This window comes from Sordaria macrospora, chromosome 1 (genome assembly GCF_033870435.1).
Source record: "Sordaria macrospora chromosome 1, complete sequence".
NCBI classification, from domain to species: domain Eukaryota; kingdom Fungi; phylum Ascomycota; class Sordariomycetes; order Sordariales; family Sordariaceae; genus Sordaria; species Sordaria macrospora.
The window spans coordinates 320317-340274 of record NC_089371.1 but is presented as its reverse complement, the minus strand read 5'-3'; the positions used below and the strand labels follow the sequence as shown (position 1 = coordinate 340274).

Genomic DNA, 19958 nt, shown 5'->3' with positions numbered 1-19958 from the left:
TATCGTCACTCATCATTGACAATCTGCGACCGTTTAGGAATGGAATCCTTGCTTTCTCCAGTCCCGGAACTCCATCCACGACATGTCCACATCCCTCAACGCAACAGCATCCCCGGGCCTGACTACACATCAGAAAATCCACCCCAAGAGATTGGTTCACACCCTTGTTGACTTTCAGTTCTGTAAATCAGGATAAAAAGCTTGCTGAAGCTTGTTCACGCCCGCTCGGTTTGGGCATCCGAGATGTTGATCACAGTCAACCTGCGTGTCCCGATTAAGAAACTTCAGATCGTGGGGATGGTATTTTGCGGTGAAACGGCAGAGCGGATGCAAGAAAAGGAGTCAGGCAGTCGGGTACGCTCGCCTCCATTTACTTCATGTTGACATGCAAGCGAATTGAGACAATGAGGCTTGACTGGAGCTTGCCTGGGAAGGAAGCTTGCAGCCTCAGAAACGTGGTCGCAGCTGGTCGCACCATCGTGGTCCCAATATCCACCACGGAAACATCTCCTTTTCTTCCTGTTTGGAGCTTCTCTTCAGAGCCACTTTGAGTTCCGTATGTGACACAACCAGGGCAACCAGGGCCTGGGCGGCTGTAGCATCGTGAGCTTCCAGTAAAACATTATCCGACAAGCCACTGCCAGACATTCTTTCCAATTCCCCCCACACGGACAGCTGCGTTGACCATCATGGTCAACGGTCAGAAAAGGGCCAAAAAAATTTGTCGAACCTGCGCGGAGCACGATTCGAACCGCTGCTACTATGGTGGTGGATAAGCCATCGGAGGTAGCGACCCATCTAACGACTTCACCACAGCCCCGCGGTAAATTGATGACTGTAGTTCCCAAACACAGACCTCAAGTACCCGCCTTCCAACATGTAGTGAACCGTGATACGAGACTCCAGGCATTAAGAACGGTAGAATGCAGCGTTGACAAAAACGCTGCCGTCAACAAGGCTTTTTGAAACACGCCACGATCTCGATGCCCTGCCATAGCTAAGAATCCCTAACCCCGGCCTTCAGCTTGGTCTTCTTCCATGGTCACATGAGCAGGCGCCCGACTTTTGACGAATTGACGAAACCGCCATCGCGGTAAAAACTCTCGGCGACCTGAAACAGAGACCGGAAAGGGCCGAACGTGAAACCAACGGCCGCTTCGATATGTCGTGGAGAGCGGTTCGTTCGGGTAGTTATGCGAAGTGTTGTTTGCTTAAGGAAGTGGAAAACCGGCACCTGCCAATTAATATGTCAGTGGTATAACTCTTTCGCTAAGACCGAAAGCTTGAGCGGTGACGGGCTATGACGGATTATGCCGTGGTTAACGCTGCAAGGAAGGGACAAGCGCCAAGACAATGCCGGCCAGCTTGTGCAGGATAGCGGATGGGTAAATCGACGATAGCTTCACTAAGCTGAATGTTGCTGCAGAACCATAACTCCATATTCCCAACCATGGTGGGTATTCCCAAAGCATCGAAAGCCAAAACCTGAACTCCGTAGATGTATCTTCCTGACCATACCATCACATCCCTCTCATTCCTGATCCTCTTCCCATTCCCATCAACGGCTCTCAGTCCTCAAGTAGCCCTCCACCGAACCCCGACCTCCACACAGCTCACAGCTCTCACCCTCGCCCCATTCCCTTCCTCCTCTTCACTCCCATCATCCCCATCATCCCCTTCTTCCCCCCTAGCAACATCATCAACCCCCCTCACCGTCCTCGTCCTCAACAACACATTCAGATCCCGTTCTCTCGTAAAGAAACACCCCACCTCCACAGCCTTCTGAATCGCCCTCCCTGTCGCGACCAGCACAACATCATCCAGCGCATCTTCCACCGGCCCTTGTCCGTCTCCTTGCGAATTGCCTCCAGAGCTGGTGTCGAGGGCAGCTATCCTCGCCGTTAGGGGTAGCCCCTTGGTAGACTGTTGTCGCGACATCGAGGACCGAGACTCAAGACCTTTGCGCACGCGCTTGACGAGGGACATGAATGGAGCGTTGGATGTAACTTTTATTATGAGCGTGTGGGGAGCGCGCGGAGGTGGGCGGTAGCCGTCGGTGTCGGTTGGTATTGTGGAAATAGCTGAAGAGCGGGAGGCGCTGGAGGAGAGGCGGTGGGAGAGGGGAGCGGGGAGGGGACGTTTTTGGATGCGGGAGCCTGGACGAAGAAGGGTCGTTAGTTCGGGGCTCGATGAGGTTGGAAGGGTAGGGGAATGGGACTACCACAAAGAAAGAGGGGTGACGTACCTTTGGGGATAGCTGGCATCTTCTGTTCTGGCCGGTTAGGCAGCGGTTTGGGTGTTGTTGATGCCTCCATCGTGGCTTGATTTGTAGAATACTTTGCGCGACGCGATTCTAGAGTCGAGAGCTGAGGGTCGAGAGTTGCCTAGCTTGATGCGCCGGCTGTCCTTTTATGCTTGGATTGTCGCGGATGCCGTAATTGACTCCCTAGTTGTAATATTCAGGCTGATGAGTCGGTGAAGTACGGTTGATCGTTTGAATGTTCGTTTTCGTCGCGGTTGTTTGTATTGCAAAGATGGCCAAACGGGTGTTGCGCCAGGAGACTTTGATGAACAAATGCTGAATCAAGAAACAGTCAAGATTCAAGAGGGTGGGGTCACTTACAACCCCAGATTCTCTTGCCGCCTCACCGCCTGCTGCATGCGGCTTAGCTTGCTTCTGCGGCCGCGAAAGCTCCCCACTTGGCTCCACGCACCAAGCATCCCGTCATTCAGTTGTCCCAATCGCTGTCCATTCAACTCCAGCAAAACATCACAACAGGCAGCATCTTATCGTCCAAGTATTATTCTGGCCACGACAACATAGCCTCCTCGACAATCCGGACCAGACGATGGATGCCTGCTTAAACAACACGAATCACCCATAAAACCCTACGCTACCACCATCATCAACCATGTCTGTGGAAATCTGGCCACCTATTGCGCCAGACCACCTGAAAGCCGCCGTCGAGACATCCCAAGTAAGCCTATCCATCTTGTTCATCCGAGATCCAGTCTACCTGCGACACCATTTCTGTAGAGATTTGTGAAGGCTGGGAGCTAATTGACTCGCCCTTTGTGCGCCCTCCTCCTCGACAGAAACGCGAGCTCGATTGGCTCGTCCAAGAACTCCGCGAAACCCTCACCAACCTCAAGCATGGTCTCGAAGACTGCTATGCGCTGCTTGCGCCGATAGACCCGGGCAGCACCTTGGTACTCAGCACACCACGAAACGAGATCGTCAAGGGACACATCACCCGGGTCGGAACACGGATAGTCAAGGGCGTCAGTCGCCTCTCCCTCTCTGCCTGCTCTTCATGACAACCACTGACAAGAGACTGTCCAGACAATCCACCTCCGCCTGCGCACCCTCCCTCAACAAACCCTCACCATAAACCCCAACCACCCAATCCACCTCGCGCCTCTCGTCACTTTACACACTCTCCTCACACACTCCCTCGACCTTTTGACGATGACTTTATCATTCACCTACCCGACCGAGTCCACCACCATCACCTCCTCCGCTTCCGCTTCCGCGTCCGCATCTTCCACATCCAAAACCAACCCAAGTTCACAACCACCACAACAACCTCAACTTTCCACCGCAGCCTTCCTCTCCTCGCAACTCCGTCTCCTCTCCCAATCCATCTCCGAATCCTGCGCAATCCTCAAAGGTCCACCATTAGTAACAGCCGCCGACCCCTCCTGGACCACGCGATCCATCGCTCCCTCGCACTTCGTCCCCCCATTGACGGCCGCCGCGTCAAATAATAACCATAACCACCCTGGAGCAACGCCCATACCGCCGATAAGTTTCCATCTAAGTATCCAAGAAAGCAGCATCGTTCTCTGGCTGCGCAGTCTCGAATCGGCCAACGCCCCTGTTGGTTTCGGGACAAAGCTTGCTTTTGCGATTGGTACCGCAAGAAGATTGGAGCATGATGAGGCGGATAGGGTGTTTGGGTTTTGTTGTGCTGGGGAGACACATACGGCTGGGCCGGGAGGGAGTCCGGGGGGTGTGATGCCGAGTAGCAGTAGCGGCAAATCTTCGCAGACTGCGGGTACGGGGTCAATGGCGGGGAAGAAACCACAACAGTCACAAGTGGATGTTTATGTGAGAGAGAAAGTCCGAGTGGAAAGTGCCGATCCTAGTCTGCTGTCTCTTGCAGCGAAACTAAACGCTTTGGGACACACGTTGGGCTTGGCACGAAGAAATCTGGCGGCGGTGATGGGAGAGGAGCTGGAGGATTAGAGGGCCAGACGGCTACTGTCCTCGTCGAGGGGGAGTACTGGTAGCTACTTGGGGTCAGATGGGACGGGTGATGTTGAAAGCGTTTACGGGGGTCGTTGTTGTTGTTCGCATTGGCTGGAGTTGGATAGGACGTTTTATACCAAGGGGTTTATGTGTTGTTTTCGGCATTGTTGTCCGTAGTCTGCGGTAGTCCGTAGGAACAGTCTACGCTTTGGGGGTTTAGCAGGCGCTTCGTTTAGCAGGCGTGGTTTTATCAGTAGCACGGTAATGTTTTCAGAGGAGAAGTACAAATACGAATGGTATCTGTTTCTTAGCTTTCATGACTTCCCTGACATAATCGCAAGTTCGCCTAACTCGCCTAACACTCTGACTCCAAACATTACAAAACGCAGCATTTACACATGTATAACCCCCATTATCCTTCAGTAACCCAGCACATCACATCCCGTCATTATCATCTCTTTCAGATTCTCCCCATCTCCCTCCCCAAAGTACTTCACATCCCCCATTTCCCTCTCCCTTTTCCCAATCTCCCAACCTTTGTCCCAATTAGGCAACAGGACTCCAACTCATCGGCACCAAAATCCTGCTCTTCATAGTCTGAATAAGCGGAACAGTCTTATGCACCGTCTCCGCCCACCCCTTGATAGCCCAACTCTCCTCTCTCTGCCTCCTGCGTTCCTCGAGGTCTGCAAACTGCCACAAATGGTGCACGGTATTGAGCTCCCCGATCTGCACGAACCAAGCGCCCACTCCCTCCATCACCTCGCGGCGAGCCTTGAGGCCGCGGCGCCAGTGGGTTTCCCACTCCAACAAGTTGCCCGGGTGTAAAGTGTAGGAGCGCAGTTCGAAGATTCCGCCCAGCTGGCGGGGCGGGGTGGTGGGCCAGAAGGAGAATTCTTGCATTAGGGAGGTGTGCCGCTTGTGAAGCAGGGGGGCGAGTTTCTTGGAGAATTGAGGGTAGGAGGGGTGCGAGGAGAGGGAACTCAGGGAGGAGTGTAGGCCAGTGTAGCGTTGGTATTCCCAGATGTGGACTGTGTGATTTATGGAGTTAGTAATTTGGCCTAAGTGATGTTGTTTCGGGAAAGTGACGCTGCGCTGGCCTTTTTTTTTTTTCTTTCCTCGCTTCGCTCGAGTCGCATCACTCGTTGGCAAAACTGCTATGGGAGCAGCAGGCGCAACAAAAACCCAGGAATCGAGCGAAGCGAGGACCAAAAAAAGGCCAGCGCAGCGTCACCATCACCATCCTTAAAGGAAAGAGAAAATACTAACCAAAAGTATCAACATCCCCCACCTCCCCCCTCCAACTGCCCACAAGATGCACCTTATTCTCCGGATCCCCCGCCCACTTGGGGTACCACTCGCCCACCAGCGCCACATACTCATCCACGCACTCAGGCTTGACCTGGTCAAACGTGATGCTGTGCACATACTTACCGCGCGCCAGCACCTGGGAGAAACTGGCTTCCAGCTGGGCATCCAGCTCTCTTCCTTCTTTTGTGCCGTAGATGAGATTCGTCAGGGGGCCGACTTTGCGGGGCGGTTCGTGGGCGGCGGCTTCGGCGCGCGCGAGCTGGGCTGCTTCTGTTTCGGTGTGAGAAGATTTGGAATCGGGGGACGGGGATGAAGAAAGAATGGACGATAACGCACTCGCTTCCTGCTGTCGCTTCTGCTCTGCTAGCTGCTCCCGGAATAGTTTCTGTTTGGCATTGAAGGAGTCGACCGTGTTGGGTTTGATGTCGGCTAGGGAGGGGGTTTTCTTGGAGTTGGAAAGGACCGTGGGAGTGGCGGAAAAGGGCCGGAGTCCACCAACGGTTGTTGGGCGCATGGCGCGCAGGGCTTGTCGTGATAGCATCTTTTCGGCAGTGTTTGGTGGCTTAAGGATGATGTTTGTGTTGTCCGTAGAAATTGAAGTTTCGCAAGATAGGTGCGAAGTCGAAGTGGTTGTGCTGGTCGAATGCGACAAGCGAGTGACCGTGACGAATGCGGTAGGGTTCAGCTCGGCTGACGGTTGTATCCGTTTCGTGGAAGTATGATACCTGGGGTATGTATACTCTTGTAGCTCCTTGAAATGTGACTGTCGCGAAACAAAGAAGCGAACCTCCTGGAATGGGTCGATATGGTCAATATGGCACGATCCAGGTGATTGTTGTGGTTTGATGTGATGTTCCGAGGTTGGACAACGTCCTCTTCCAGAAGGAAAGTGGCAGTTGTGTTGTGTTCCTTTCCGGTTCTTGGGGGGAAGCAGCAGCTTTGACACGTTCGGGCAGCAGACAGCAGACAGACAGACAGCAGACAGCGGGAAGGCGGGCGTTTCTTGTTGCGTGCGGGGAAGCTTCGTTCCTTCTCTCTTGAACAACCAAAGACTGGTACTGTCCTGTACACGGCACGGGATGTGAAGCACACACACGCACAATAACCAGCAATGGAACGACGGAGATAAAGGTGTGAAGGGTGTGTGAACGGAAAGGGACAAAGTTTGGTAGGAAAGTAGGACCGGGTGAAAGTGAACAGAGTTGAGAGAAGGAGGGAGAAGATCAAGAGTTATTGGATGGGGGAAGAGTGTCGGGTAGGCTGTGTAACGATGAATTTCCAGGGTAGCAATGAGGAGGTGTTGTTCTCGATGTGAGTCTCGTTTCCCCGCAGTCTAACTGTCTTGGTCTCGGATGTGGTGGTGGTGAATGGTGATCGATGTCTGGATGTTGGAAGCTGTATGTAAACAAGAGAAGAAAGGGGGCAGATGTTGAAGGAAACACAGAGGAATAATAAACATCTTGATAAACAGACAATCACTTCTTGATGGGGATAAGAGTCTAAATAGCTTCACTTAAAGCTCCCATGATTTGTCCATCGTCAACTTCACCGACCAAAACCCTTTGTTGATCCTTCTCTCCGGATGTCTTGTTTACTTTCCCTGTTTCCATGTTGACATGATTCAGACGAACCAACAGTGACAATGCCCTGGAAAGAGCCCTGAACAAGAATGCTCAAGCGAGCACTGGCGAGACCAAGCAAGAAGAGGAGCTGCCCCTGTTGTTCCTGCTCCAAGTTTCCACTTGTTGTCCAGCAGGGTCCTCGCACTCCATCGCTCTTGACTTGTCCACCAATTGCATGTCTCAGAAACAGGCAGCTCCAGACGGGACCGTTCCCGCAAACGGGAGTGCGGGGTATGATGTCACGGAATGGAGTCATTTGTCACTGGGCCAAAACGGAGAGAGGCTGCCACGTGATGCCAGGCGTGATAGGGAAGCACGGACCATTCGCTGCTCTTCGAACTTGATGAAGCACAGCTTGGAGCTTGGGCCTCCTTCCAAAATTGACACCCCATATTTCAGGCACCAACATCATCCAATCGGCGGCGGACGGCAAGCTCACGAAAAACGCTCGCCTTGACAGAGCCGACCCTTCATCCGTCACTCGTACAAACCCACTCCCGGACTTCAACCCAGTAGCCCGCAAATACCGTCAACATGTCTTGGTTCGGCGTCACCCCCCTCAAGAAGTTCCCCACGCCCGTTTGTATGTTGCCGCCTGATAAATCCCCTCAGTCAACCCTATAAGACAAGACACATGCTAACATGCCTGCAAACAGTGCGGCCGATGGCTCCCTTCTTCGCTGCCGGTATGCTGCCCCGCGACCTATGATAACCCCCGGTCCGATCGCCGAATGCCCGAGGACAGTCCGACAACAATCAAATATCCACTGCGACAAGGATAGATCTTGGGAGGAACAAGAACTGACACGACGCAGGTTTGGTCATCGCCTACGGTATCAACTCTCTCCAGGGCGCTCTCATGCAGTGTACGTCGCGACCTTTCCTACATACATCTCCTAGGTCTCCCATTGGGTTATCTCTGTCCTGCACCGATGGGACCCCTCGACTGACAGACCACAAACAGCCGATGAGTGGAAGAACGACCCCCGCAACATCTACGCCAAGAACAAGCCCGCCGCTCACTAAGCGATCGATTCCTTCGAAAGAACGAAAAGAGGCAGAGATGGAGTGATGATGTGATAGAACGACACGAACAAGACAGCTTTTGGCAGACACCCTAGACCATTATCGAGAACCCCGACCCCCAATGGACCGTTATTCTTCATCAGCAGCAGGAAACTGGCGCCAGTGTATACTATAATGGGAGAAACCAACAAGCCGGAATGAAGTGACTTGTGTCGGATACTGCATTCGTTTCAGGCAACTGTGACATGCGCCCATTTGCGATTCGGACGACGACAACATCGACAACAATGCGCGAGGAGAAATTGGGCGAGCAGCAACGAGAGGACGATGGAGGGTACATGGGCGGGGGCAATGGACACAATCGATACAGCGCACAGTACGTGTGTGCAAGTTTCCGACAATGCGATCCACCCTTTACCACGACCCATTGAGGCCATCCGAGGAAACCCATGCTTCACACCAAAGAAGTTGCCAGTAGACGCGCTTCGGCGTGTCGAATCGACATTCACATCATTCCCCCGTTGATATGGATGTTTTCGCACTGGCATAGAGAAATCATATTGACTCATTGCTGGGCGCCCATGTTGAGAGACCGTTATGCGTCTTACGGGTATATGGGAATCAGTAGAGGTTACATTCTTTTGTCTTTTGTTCTGGGGAGTTGAGCTAGATCGGGGTGTTGTGGGTGGGATGAGTGGAAGTCGAAGGTGAGTGAATCGTAGGCTTTAACGTTGACCTGCTCCTTTGCCTCCTTGGCCCGAGGCGGCGACGTCATATGTAGCCCCTGAAATAAACAAATAAAAGACTACTGAATGAGGGTTCATCATTTCCCTACCTTGAAGCTGCTCTGTTTGTTGTGACCATTCGGTGTTATGAAGGCAGTGTTCTTATCTTGCCCCCTGGCCTGATTTCTAATCTCACGAGGCTCCGAACGGGCGCAGTAGCGAAAGCTCAGCCGAAAATCCGCCGTCTCAGTCACATCGACACGACTCATCCATTTTCACTTTTTCACATGTTCCGCCTTCTCATCCGCACTCCCGCCAGATCATTTCAAGTTCTGAGCGCTCAACCATTCCGATCATTTTCAATCAGCGCTGCATTCAAGTTCAATTCCAGTCTCAACATGGCCGACAGCAGCAGCGCGCAATCAACTCCCGTCGAGTCATCGGCATCGACGACACCGGCGCCGCCCAATGCCAATGCGCCCGCCCAGCAAAAGCAGCAAAAGCAGCAAAACAACAAGAAGCAAAACAGACCTCCTCATCCTAATGCCATTGCCGCCGCCGCCAATGCGAAACCGAAGCCGGTCAAGAAGGAGGTTAGGATATTGATGCTTCATGGTAGGTTTACCGATGGTACCTGATTGCACCTCATCGCATTTGCGCTGACCCCGCGTCTCTCACCGCGGCGAATGGCGAACGGGTCGGGTGAAGGTCACTCACCGCGGTCAGCTCATTGCATTTCTTCACCATCACCACCATCACCAACGAAAACATCACGAACACCGTCTCATCTTAATAATCACTCCATTCTCCCCTTCCCCTCCCCTCCCCATCACCCTGTCATTCTCCTCTCTCATTACCCCAACACACACTGACAACACGCCACAGGCTACACCCAATCCGGCCCTCTCTTCCGCGCCAAAACCCGCGCCCTAGAAAAACTTCTCATCAAAGCCCTTTCCCCCCTCAACCTCGTGCCCACCTTAATCTACCCCACGGCCCCCAACCGTCTTTCCGTCTCTGACATCCCGGGCTACGAACCCTCTCCCAATTCTCAGTCCGGGCCCGGCGAAGAGAAGGAGCTGAGCGATTCCTGGGCTTGGTTTCGCCGTGAAGAAGCAACCTGGAATTACCGCTTCATTGGCGAGGGCTTTGAGCGCCTAGCTGAGACGATGGAGAAAGTCAATGGTGGTGCGGTAGTTGTGGACGGGTTGGTGACGGACCAGAAGGTGGGGGAGGAGGGTGTTGAAGAGCCGAAGGAACTCAAGGGGGTCGTGAGGAGCGAGGTCATCGACGGCGTAATCGGCTTTTCGCAGGGTGGCGCAATGGCAGCTATGCTCACCGCCGCCATGGAGCACTTATCCCCGGGTCATCCACGCCCGGTGTTAACGGCTGAGCATGAAGCCTGGGCTAGGCAGATAAGGGATGCGAACAAGGGGCAACCGCTCAAGTTCTGTGTGTCATACAGTGGCTTTTTCGCACTGCCGCCTGAGCTTGGATGGCTGTGGGAGCCGAAGGTCAAGACGCCGACGATGCATTTCTTGGGAAGTCTGGATACGGTTGTTGAGGAGAGTAGGAGTAGGAGGCTGGTGGAGGCTTGTGAGGATGCGGTTGTTGTGGTGCATCCGGGCGGTCATTATGTCCCGGTTAGTAAGGAGTGGGTGGCGCCGCTGGTGGGGTTTATTAGGGGGTGTTTGGAGAGGTATAAGAAGGAGGAGGAGGAGGGGAAGAAGGGGGAGGAGGAGAAGAATTTGTGAGGTGGAAGGGTGGTGGAAGGGTATAGAAATGAGAGAGGCACCTGAGGAGAAGCAGACGAGGTTCCGGAGTTCTGGACGAGGTCAATGAGAGAAGGGAAATATCTTCGGTACAGGCATTCAACTCAACAATCGCAAAGGGTCAGACTGCGGGTGCCATTGAAAGAAGTGGCTTCAGCTTACAACGGAGGGTTCACAGATAGACGATAGACGATAGACTGAGAACGAAGAGAGCAAGTAGACCGAGGTAGATACCGAGAAGACATCGACCTGTTCACATCATCAGGTGTGAAGTGTATCTTTCCATGTCAATCTCTCCCTCTTTACAGCCCGTTTGTCATTTTCTTTTGCAAAGCCACACATCAGAGTCATCAGCTTCTACAGAGTAAGGTTGTTAAAACGACAATAGCCATGGTCCAAACCGTCGCTTACCAGTCGACCGGAACCGAAAAGACCATTCTGGGGGACTAGATTGGTGAACTTTCATTTCAGAAATCGCTCATCAACCTTTCGGTATCCCATCTCCACAAACGGTGTTGTACATATTACCAACAATTCACAAACCTTGACAACTGCCTGTACCTGGCTATAAACTTCCATATCGGCGTCAATCAGTCAGTCAGTCAGGTCAATCACTAAGTCAAGCACCTCCAGCACGTTCACTGCAGTGAGTGATTGTACCTCAAACATTCCCTTGTTCTCACATACAGTTTGCAGAAAGACCGCCAAAGTCGCCTTGCCTCGTATCTATCACGTTCTCTCCCTTGCTTTTTTTCTTGTTTTTTTTCTTTATTTATTTTCGCCCTTTGCCTGTTCTCGACTTCTGGATCGTTTGAGTTCGTAGAAAAATGAAAGTGGGAGATGGAGAAATCCCAGGGCAGGATGAATGTTGATGAATTAGGTATGAGGGCTTGAGGGATGCTGGAGTGCTTGAGTTCAAGAAAAGGAGGCAAGGAGATGGGTTGATGGAGATCCAGGAGGAAGGGGTGGAAGGAAGGTCGACCCTAACCCTCCATGTCTTGGAAGCTGCAGGGGCCAGGGGGTTGCAGGGGAAGGTGGCTGGTGTTGTCTGTTTATCTTCGTGATGGTTGTGGTTCGGGCGGTGCCTTCTTGACTGGTTTTCGAACGGAATCTCGGAGAATTAAAGGCCGCCGTAAAAGGTGTTAGGCACCAGCACTCCGTTGAATTGATGATGGGATGGATAATCACGTAATTGACAGTGTTATCTGTTGATGAGAAGGCTTGGTGATTAAATGGACGCTAACAAGCACTAACAAACAGACCTCAACAGGAGGAGAGGGAAAGTCACTCGTCCATTGCATCACAACCAAGGTCGAAATATGTCTTGAAACCAATTTTCTGTTTTACTGAGGATCTACTTTATAGGATTCAAATCCCATCGCCCCGAATGGTGCAAAAACTTTACCTTTCTCTGTGGTATTGTGCTCCGGAACGGTCAGATAATGATGATGACGTTAAAGGCTTGGTGGGGCCGTCAATCGCGATTTGCACCACTCAGCCCGAGCGTCGTCTTACATCCTCCCCATTGGGGAATAACACCAAAGTCGAAGATGTAATCAATATCTGCCCACCAGGCTCACACATCAACTCCCTATCCAAAGCAGAAAGAACCTTCTGGCCCCAAAGAACGTATCTTCCAAGAAAGAGAGGGGAACGCAAGTCAATTGATCAATCATGTCTCGCCTTTTAGTGTGGTGATCCGCGCGGTTTGGACAGCCATGACGTTATGACTTTGACATCATCACGTCTCTTGGTGAGGAGGAGGAGGAGGACTGGAGGAGGAGGTTTCTCGTAGATATATATGAAAGCTCGGCCAGGTTGTCTCTTTTGGCCCAGACCACAGACAACAAACAACCAAATCCAGCAACACAATAGAAGAGAAGAGCTCTCGAAAACCACCACTCCACGAACCGAACAACATCAAAAGATCCATCTCTCAACCAAATAGACAACCCCCACAACACCATCACAATGTCCTCCGACAACAAGAACAAGCAAGAGCTCAACTCCCTCGCCCAGTCCGCCGAGCGCGACCTCAACAGCTGGGAATCCAAGACGGGCCACCGCCGCACAGGGCTCGAGGACGACACGGGCATCAACGAGTTCAATGCCTCCAAGAAGTTTCCCGGCACCGAGATCCATTACGGCGACAACCTGGTGACCAACGCATCGTACAACCGCAAGATTCCACAGCAGGAGGGCGGGGATTTGGATGATAAGGGACAGTAAGTCCTTTTTTCTTTCCTCAAATTTGGTTCTCTTCTCTCGGTTCTCTTCTCTTTCGGTTCTCTCAACTGCCCAACTGGTTTTCTTCAGTTGGTGTCGTGGGCAACCCAAGATATTTGAGGGAATGGGAACCGAGTCGGGCGAAGCTAGGAAACAAAGGTGAAAATGGTGCTGACCGGATGTAACAGCCTCCTCCGCGGCTCAGCCTACGAAGGCCACGGCGGTCCCGAAGACAAGACGGCGCACATCTACCAGCATAACCCCGGTTCCATCGACGAGTCCGTCGTTCGGGGCTGGGGCAAGGACCCGCGCGAGCTGAACACCGTCGACCCTTCGCGTCCGGACTTGCTCCCCCCCGAGATGGCGCGCGGTCACGGGTACGAGAACACGGATGGCAAGCCGCGCCGGCACCAGGAGGGCGTGCTGGAAAGCGGAAGAAAGGCGGCGCAGCTCAATGTCTATGGAGAAAATACCGGTCTGGGTCATAGAGTGGATTTGCCCGCTGGTGCGAAGGGCGGGAATAAGTGGAGGGGGTCGGAATGGGAAGCGCCTGAGAGTGTACCCGACCAGGCGGCGGATATGAATGAGGTCCCGCCGGAGAGTGTTGTGGAGACTAGTAAGAACTTGCGCTAGATCTGGATATGACGGGATGTGAAGGAGGATGGCGAATAGGGGAAGGATAGATGGGGTATGGATGTGATGACTGTATGAAGTATGAACTTGTACTATAGTGTATCTTAGCTTGGAACTTGACAGTTTTCATTTCTAGACGTATATTCGTCTCCTGGAATCCCCTGCATATTGTTGTTCCATCTTCCAATAACATCATTCCATCATTCCATTTTCCACCTTCCATCTTCCCATAAACCTTCTTCAAAAAACCGCATCTCGCTCCTGCACCCCCTCCTCGCTTATCAACACTTCGGCCGAGAAAACAGTCAGAATGCAGAAAGAAGAAGCACCAAAAGTGGAGAAATCTGAGACAACCAACATTGATGATCTCTCTCGTACGACTGTGTGAACACAGGGATGTTGCCGTTTCGTGGTACAACGTGCTGAAATTCTGTAACCTCGCTTATGGTGCTTGCAGGTGCTTGCAGGTGACTGATCGATATCGGTCGCTTACCTTAGGGTAAGCGTCAAGGATAAGAGCTGGGAGAGGGCAGGTAGCACACCGGTGTGGAGTCGAAGTCTCGAAGATGTGATTGTTGATGTCGAGTAGTGGTATTGAAAGGCTGGATCTTCTATCAAGAGCTGGTGGACTTTGCGGACATTTTTTCTTTTCCTTCCTTTCTGTTTCAACTTTGAGGAGGTTAGGGAGGACTGAAGGGATGTAGGTAGTAAAGAACATGCGGGGAAGGAACAATAGTCAACAGTCCATGTCAACAAGGAACCAGGAGGTATTATTTCCCATGTCCATAGACCTCAGTACATGTAGAAGCAGTCATCAGAAGCAAGGGATGGAGCCAACCAACTAGTTCTACCATCTATTTCTGCAGGGGTCAACCACGTTCTAGTAGACAGAAACAACATAAGGCAGCAACGGATGCATCAAAAGCCACAACACCCAGCAAACATCCACGGGTTCTGTTCAGAAAAGCAATCCATTACGCCTTTGCGCGCCTAAAGCCTAACCTAGTGGTCTGAGGTATCGCGTAAGCAAATGAAGAAAGAAAACTAAATTCCAAAGACCCAGAGATGGGAGCAAAGGACATGTGAAGAACCGGTGTGATATGACAACATGAGTTTTGAACAATGACCCAAGAAAACATCCACGAAACAAAACAACAACAGACAAGAACCGTAATGCATCCACGTGATTGAAGTCTTGCCTCTCTTCCATTTCTTCCCACCGATGATCACCATCACTCCTTCCTCCTTCGGAGCCCCTTCTTCGGGGCCCCTTCTTCAAACCTTCCAAGCTCACAAAGCAAGAACTTCATGCCACCTTCCCCACCTGTCCTCATACCTGCCATTATTCCCATGGCGGAAGTCAGACCCGTTACTTCCGCCAGCAGTGCTGTTCCCACTACTACCTTCTCCACTGGCAGTACTCAGATCCAACACCTCCGCCTCGAAGCCGTGTATGTCGCTGTACTCTGTATCCGCAGGTGAACTGTTGGCAAGGACAAACCCCCCATTATTCGTATCGACAGCCGGTTGGATCGAAACAGGGACAGAACGCGGTATCGGAATCGGTGGCAATCGACCGAACCCAGCAGCACCCAAACCCAAACCTGAATCGAAGTCATCAACAGGCCCAAGAGGGCCATACGACCGAGGCGAAATCGTGCCCAAACCTCCGTTCCTCACTCCATGACCAAAAGGCACAATCGGGACACTCATACTCCTCCCGCCCAACATCCCTACCCCAGGGACGTTGACTAGCCCACTCACACTCCCGCTTCTAGGCATGACGTGCATCCCCATCCCGCTTTGCATCCCCATACCCATCTCCCTCACCAAATCCCCTCCTGCTCCTCCTCCCTGTTTTAGTGGCATCAACATCCTTTCCCTCTGAGTCTCTCTTTCAACTTCCAGCTCAAGCTCAAGCTCCCGTTCCCTCTCCCTCAGCGCCCCCCTGAATTCCTCCGCCTCTTCCCAATTCCCCACCCCACGAAGATAAGCTTCCACTTTTCTGGTCGTCTGAATCCAGAATTGATCTCTTCCCCTTGTCACAGTTCCGCTGATTCCAGACGGAGACCCTGTCATCGTGAGACTCATACCCATTCCCATTCCCATACCCATGCCGATTCCCATCCCTAATCCTATACCCATTCCTAGAGGTAGTTGATGGTTGTTGGGGGACAAAGACAAAACGGTGCCGGGAAGTCCGCCGCCGTTCATAACCAGGATTTTGCGGCGTAAGGAGACAGCTTGGGAAACGTCTCCTTCGTAATCAGCAATGGATGCGAGGAAGTGGTGCGCGGAGAAGAAGAGGTAGCGGTCGAGGTATTCCCAGTTTTGCATGGGGATCGGGGGGCCTAGTGCTAGTAGTCCTTGGGGTTGTGCTTGTCCTGATGCTGGTGTTGGTGCTGGTCCTTGGGTGATAAGATCGTGTGGTCTGGGCGCCGGTGCGCTGGTTATGCTGTTGATGTTGATGCTTCCCGCTCCGGGTCCGATAATACTGCCGCGGTTTCCATTCCTAGAGGTAACCCTATACTTCTCCTCCAGCCTCTCGATCAGTCCACCCAACATCGCTCTTGCCCTATCACCTGCTGCCGTTTTCCCGTCTCGCCTTCCACCTCCCCATCGCCCTCCTGCTTGTCCCATCCCTCCTCCTCCCTGCCCGCCACCCCCATTCTGCGCCCCAGTCTGTCCCCCAACACCAGCATCAAAAAGCGGCAAATACATCCTCGCCAATAACCCTTCCAACTCAAGTATGCGTTCCGTAGTCTTCCCCTCCCCCCACCTGTCCTTCTCCCTCCTCACCAAACCCCCAAAATCACTAACCAGATTCTTCACAATCGCATGTTCCGGGTCCATCAGGATGACATATCCCCTCTTCAGGTGAATCGTTACATGGTCCGTCTCGCCCCTTAGTTGGCGGCAGGTGTTAATCCAGAGTTTCCAGGCCCTTGTGATGAAGAGATGCAGGGAGTTAAAATCGGAGGTGGTGACGAGGTGGTGAAGACTAGAAGAGATCTGGTGTAGAGGATGGGAGGTGGATGTGCAGCCTCTGCCTGTGTGAGGAGATCCGTATTTTAGGGTGGTGAGGTGGTGCAGGAAGCGGGTGTATATGTGGAGGATGTCGTGGGGTGGTTGATGTTGACCATTGGATTGGGAAGAGGGGTGGGAAGGGTGTGCTTTGGTGGTGTTGGGATGGGTGGAGGAAGCGTTATGCAGAATCAGAAGTTGGGGAACAGCAAGACAGCAATCCCATATAGCTTGGATATCGCCTTCATCCGCGGTGGTAATTGCTTCTTCAATCTGCAGAAAGGCGTGTCGCAAGAGTGCGCCGCCTTTTGCTGTTCCTTGGGGACTGTTGCATCTCAGATGCCGAATCGCAAGAGAAATATTTTGGAGAATGGAATTAGAGCACATGTTGGCGCTGTCAGCGGCGTCAATGTAGTTGGTATCAGCGATATGCAACGTCGGTCTGGAACCATCCATTTTCCACGGCGTCTCTCGTTCAGGGTCGGCCCAGCGGGCGATGTAAGACGCGTACGCCAGCAAAGTTGACTCGACTAGGTAGGTTGGCTCGCTCTGGAAGTAAAGGCGAATCATCTGGGCTGGTTGCAATATGAAGTTGGCTTGATGACATCCTGGCTTCGAAATATGGCCGTTGCTGCTATGGCTGCTTGAAGACGTGACCCCTTTTCTTCGCATGGATCGAGACTTGGTCGGCTTCGTCGTGTTGGTGTTGCCGGATTTGTTGTACTTTGCCCATCGCCATTTGGCGAATTGGCCTTTGTACATTCGGGCCCTGAAGTAGCAATGAAGTTAGTCAACTGGTCTCCAGGCAACTAAAAGGAAAAGAAGCATACGTTGCCTTGAAGCGATGCGTTGAAAGCATAATCTCCACCACATCGTTCAGTATAAAGTTCTTGTTCATGTACAAATCATAGATGATATCCTTCTTCGCCTCCCAGTCAGCCGGACAGGTCGGCACCAATGGCCGTTCAGGCAAGTTGTTGTTGTTGTTAGGTGTCGTCTTCGTAACTGGCTGTCCATGCTGCTGCTGCTGCTGCTCCGTCGTCGGATGCGCGACATTGTGATGGTGGCTTTGACTGTGATGACTAGCGGTTGAGAGGGGAGAATGATGCGAATGTGAATGCGATGAGGAACGGTCGTCTATCGATCCTGAAGAGCTATCAGAGTCAGACGAATGACCGCTGACGCTTTCAGGACTGAGGGGTTGGTTAAAGTTGAAGAGTTGAGCAGATTGAGTCGTAGACGGGGATATGACTTGTGACGCGCTCATGATAGCATGTTTTGATGGCAGGGTGGCAATAGGATTTTCTGCCAAGGGCCCGCGGGGGTAGCCAGTTTGGTCTAGATGAATTGGTTGCTAATAGTCGTGGACTGAAAAGTGAGTTGTGAGTTATTGAGAGTCTGTAAGCGATAGAATCGTCAAGCCAGATTGTTGTACGGGTGTGGTTGGATGGAACAGAGAAATAGGATGGATGGAGGAGTTCAAAGGGGGAATGGGATGACTGCCACAAGAGGAGTGAGTGAGTGAGTGAGTGAGTGGACAGAGACCATCCATTCAAGGATTCCTGTCCGTACAAGGGGGCGATCGATCATCCTTGATGCTCGCTTGCATGCCCTTCTTACTTGCCATGAGTGGTGCCCTGCCGCCTAGAACAGAGCCCCCAGACCGAATGATGGACACCCCTCCCTACAGCTCTACCCCATGCCTGCCGCTTCCCTTTCCGTCTTGAGCGTGTATCCCATCTTTTTGCCCGTCTTAGCCGTTCACGTTTCCTGTGTGTACAGTGTTAGTTTCTTTCCTTTCCACCCATCGTCCCGTCTACCAGATTTCCTTGCGTGGTGCACACTTTCCTCCCTGTCTTCACACATCCAGCCCCGCTCCCTTCTCGCTTCTAGTTCGACCCTTCAATCATTTCCTTTTGCTATTTGCGTCACCCCAAACTCCGTTGTGTCACCGTCGTACAGCCCTCTGGTGAAGCCTGGAGCCTGCATTCCAACACCCAGAATCTTCACACAAGTGACAGAAAGAGGGAGGGAGAGATGCCACAATCTGAACAGGGCGGCCGTCCTCGCCCCGCATTCTCTAATGGCCAGGGTCTGAGATGGGCAAATGTGCACAGCACACTCCCTAACAAGGCCATTCATGGTGTATGCTAGCCGAATCTGCTCGTTTTGTGTGACACAGTAATCGGAAGAGGGGAGGCCGACAGCGTTTTGTGTGTCGGAACAGGGATATGCTAGCGAACCTCGGTGTGCTGTGGTTGAAGCTCTAATGAGCCGGGATCAACACTGAACATCACAGCAACATTCGGTCCTACCAATTCAACCACGCGAGGCTATGAAGGTCGTTGTCGGAATCAACAGCCCAATAAAGCATTGGAGTGAGAAAAACGCCCGAAATCACCCCACGAGCAAAGAGCAAACATGAACATCTTCCAAGCCGTAGTACCCGTCGATAGCCCGTCCGTAGAGGCTCCTTTGTGAGATACCCCGGGGTAAGCTAAACGGAGAGGATACACGCGCGCTCGTAAGACACCCGAGAAAAACTGGTAGTGATCAGCTCAAACGCCCGCTATCTTTCGTGCGGGTGCCGGGTGGCTCTCAACTCAGCAGTTCGTGGCGGTTCTGTGTGTGTGGATGTGTGCGGCCTGGGCGTCGGCTACCTACCGGCTGTCGAGCTGTGATACTCCATCATGGGGTATTCTAGCCGTATCTGTGGCGTGAGAAACCACTCTCACAACCCATGTTGATGTTCTATCACAACTGACCAGCCAACCTTTGAGCGTCGAAGGGGAACACGTTCTGTTGCGCCAGTTAGAAGCTTTCATCAAGACACAAACTGAGTCCGGTCCCTTGGTTGGGATTGGATAGCGTACTGCAGAACTGGATGTTTAGGTATGATGAGATTTCGTTCCACCCAGCAGGCCATAAGGGAGGGAATCCCAGTCAGTCCCAGTCCAGTCAACGGTCTAGTGCACGCCACTATGACCACAACACTAGGCCACGAGGTGTCAAAGAAGTCGGTCGATGTTGATCAACAGAATCACTGCTGGGTCTTCCATGCCACCATCACTCCCTGGCAAGTGTAGCCCGTTGATTGTAGACGAGTGAGGGTAGATCTTGGGGACCATTCAATCACTGAGAGCACAAAGCGTGCTGGCACAGCGGTTTTCGTATGCACCGAATACCTAGTTCGTGGAACCGCGTTGCAACCTCGTGGAACTCGGCAGGGTGAAAGCATTGGCTGATGGCTGATGCAATCTGTGTATCGTCTAGCCGCACTGTGGTTTCGTGTGGTCTTGGTGAGACATGATAGTGGACTTGGTGAAACGTTGGAGAGCAGAGGAATTGCGCCATCCGGGCGTTGGTG

General features: G+C 52.4%; 7 protein-coding genes across 7 annotated transcripts; 4 read left to right on the top strand and 3 right to left on the bottom strand.

Moving 5' to 3' along the window:
- Positions 1-1282: 1282 nt before the first annotated feature.
- Positions 1283-2572, bottom strand: SMAC4_09105 (uncharacterized protein). Its single transcript, XM_003345016.2, has 2 exons — positions 2246-2572; positions 1283-2156 (listed from the first exon to the last, which is right to left on the bottom strand). The coding sequence occupies exons 1-2, from the start codon at positions 2313-2315 to the stop codon at positions 1576-1578; spliced, it is 651 nt and encodes a 216-aa protein (XP_003345064.1). The 5' UTR covers positions 2316-2572; the 3' UTR covers positions 1283-1575.
- Positions 2573-2769: 197 nt separating this feature from the next.
- SMAC4_09106 (uncharacterized protein) lies at positions 2770-4249 on the top strand (the record flags this gene model as incomplete). Its single annotated transcript, XM_003345017.2, has 3 exons — positions 2770-2978; positions 3040-3282; positions 3344-4249. Exons 1-3 carry the CDS (start codon positions 2913-2915, stop codon positions 4247-4249), a joined length of 1215 nt encoding a protein of 404 aa, XP_003345065.1. The 5' UTR covers positions 2770-2912.
- A 505-nt stretch (positions 4250-4754) lies between these two features.
- Positions 4755-6204, bottom strand: SMAC4_09107 (uncharacterized protein). Its single transcript, XM_024655988.2, has 3 exons — positions 5900-6204; positions 5522-5833; positions 4755-5283 (listed from the first exon to the last, which is right to left on the bottom strand). Exons 1-3 carry the CDS (start codon positions 6102-6104, stop codon positions 4799-4801), a joined length of 1002 nt encoding a protein of 333 aa, XP_024511768.1. The 5' UTR covers positions 6105-6204; the 3' UTR covers positions 4755-4798.
- A 1686-nt stretch (positions 6205-7890) lies between these two features.
- SMAC4_12818 (uncharacterized protein) lies at positions 7891-8085 on the top strand (the record flags this gene model as incomplete). Its single annotated transcript, XM_066091089.1, has 1 exon — positions 7891-8085. The coding sequence occupies one exon, from the start codon at positions 7891-7893 to the stop codon at positions 8083-8085; it is 195 nt and encodes a 64-aa protein (XP_065945460.1).
- A 1106-nt stretch (positions 8086-9191) lies between these two features.
- On the top strand, positions 9192-11036 carry SMAC4_09108 (uncharacterized protein). Its single transcript, XM_066090893.1, has 2 exons — positions 9192-9551; positions 9822-11036. Exons 1-2 carry the CDS (start codon positions 9224-9226, stop codon positions 10688-10690), a joined length of 1197 nt encoding a protein of 398 aa, XP_065945459.1. The 5' UTR covers positions 9192-9223; the 3' UTR covers positions 10691-11036.
- Positions 11037-11489: 453 nt separating this feature from the next.
- SMAC4_09109 (uncharacterized protein) lies at positions 11490-13567 on the top strand (the record flags this gene model as incomplete). Its single annotated transcript, XM_003345020.2, has 2 exons — positions 11490-12933; positions 13123-13567. Exons 1-2 carry the CDS (start codon positions 12680-12682, stop codon positions 13565-13567), a joined length of 699 nt encoding a protein of 232 aa, XP_003345068.1. The 5' UTR covers positions 11490-12679.
- A 415-nt stretch (positions 13568-13982) lies between these two features.
- On the bottom strand, positions 13983-18137 carry SMAC4_09110 (uncharacterized protein). The gene is made up of 2 exons (XM_003345021.2): positions 17422-18137; positions 13983-17360 (listed from the first exon to the last, which is right to left on the bottom strand). Exons 1-2 carry the CDS (start codon positions 17856-17858, stop codon positions 14858-14860), a joined length of 2940 nt encoding a protein of 979 aa, XP_003345069.1. The 5' UTR covers positions 17859-18137; the 3' UTR covers positions 13983-14857.
- Between the last annotated feature and the right edge of the window lie 1821 nt (positions 18138-19958).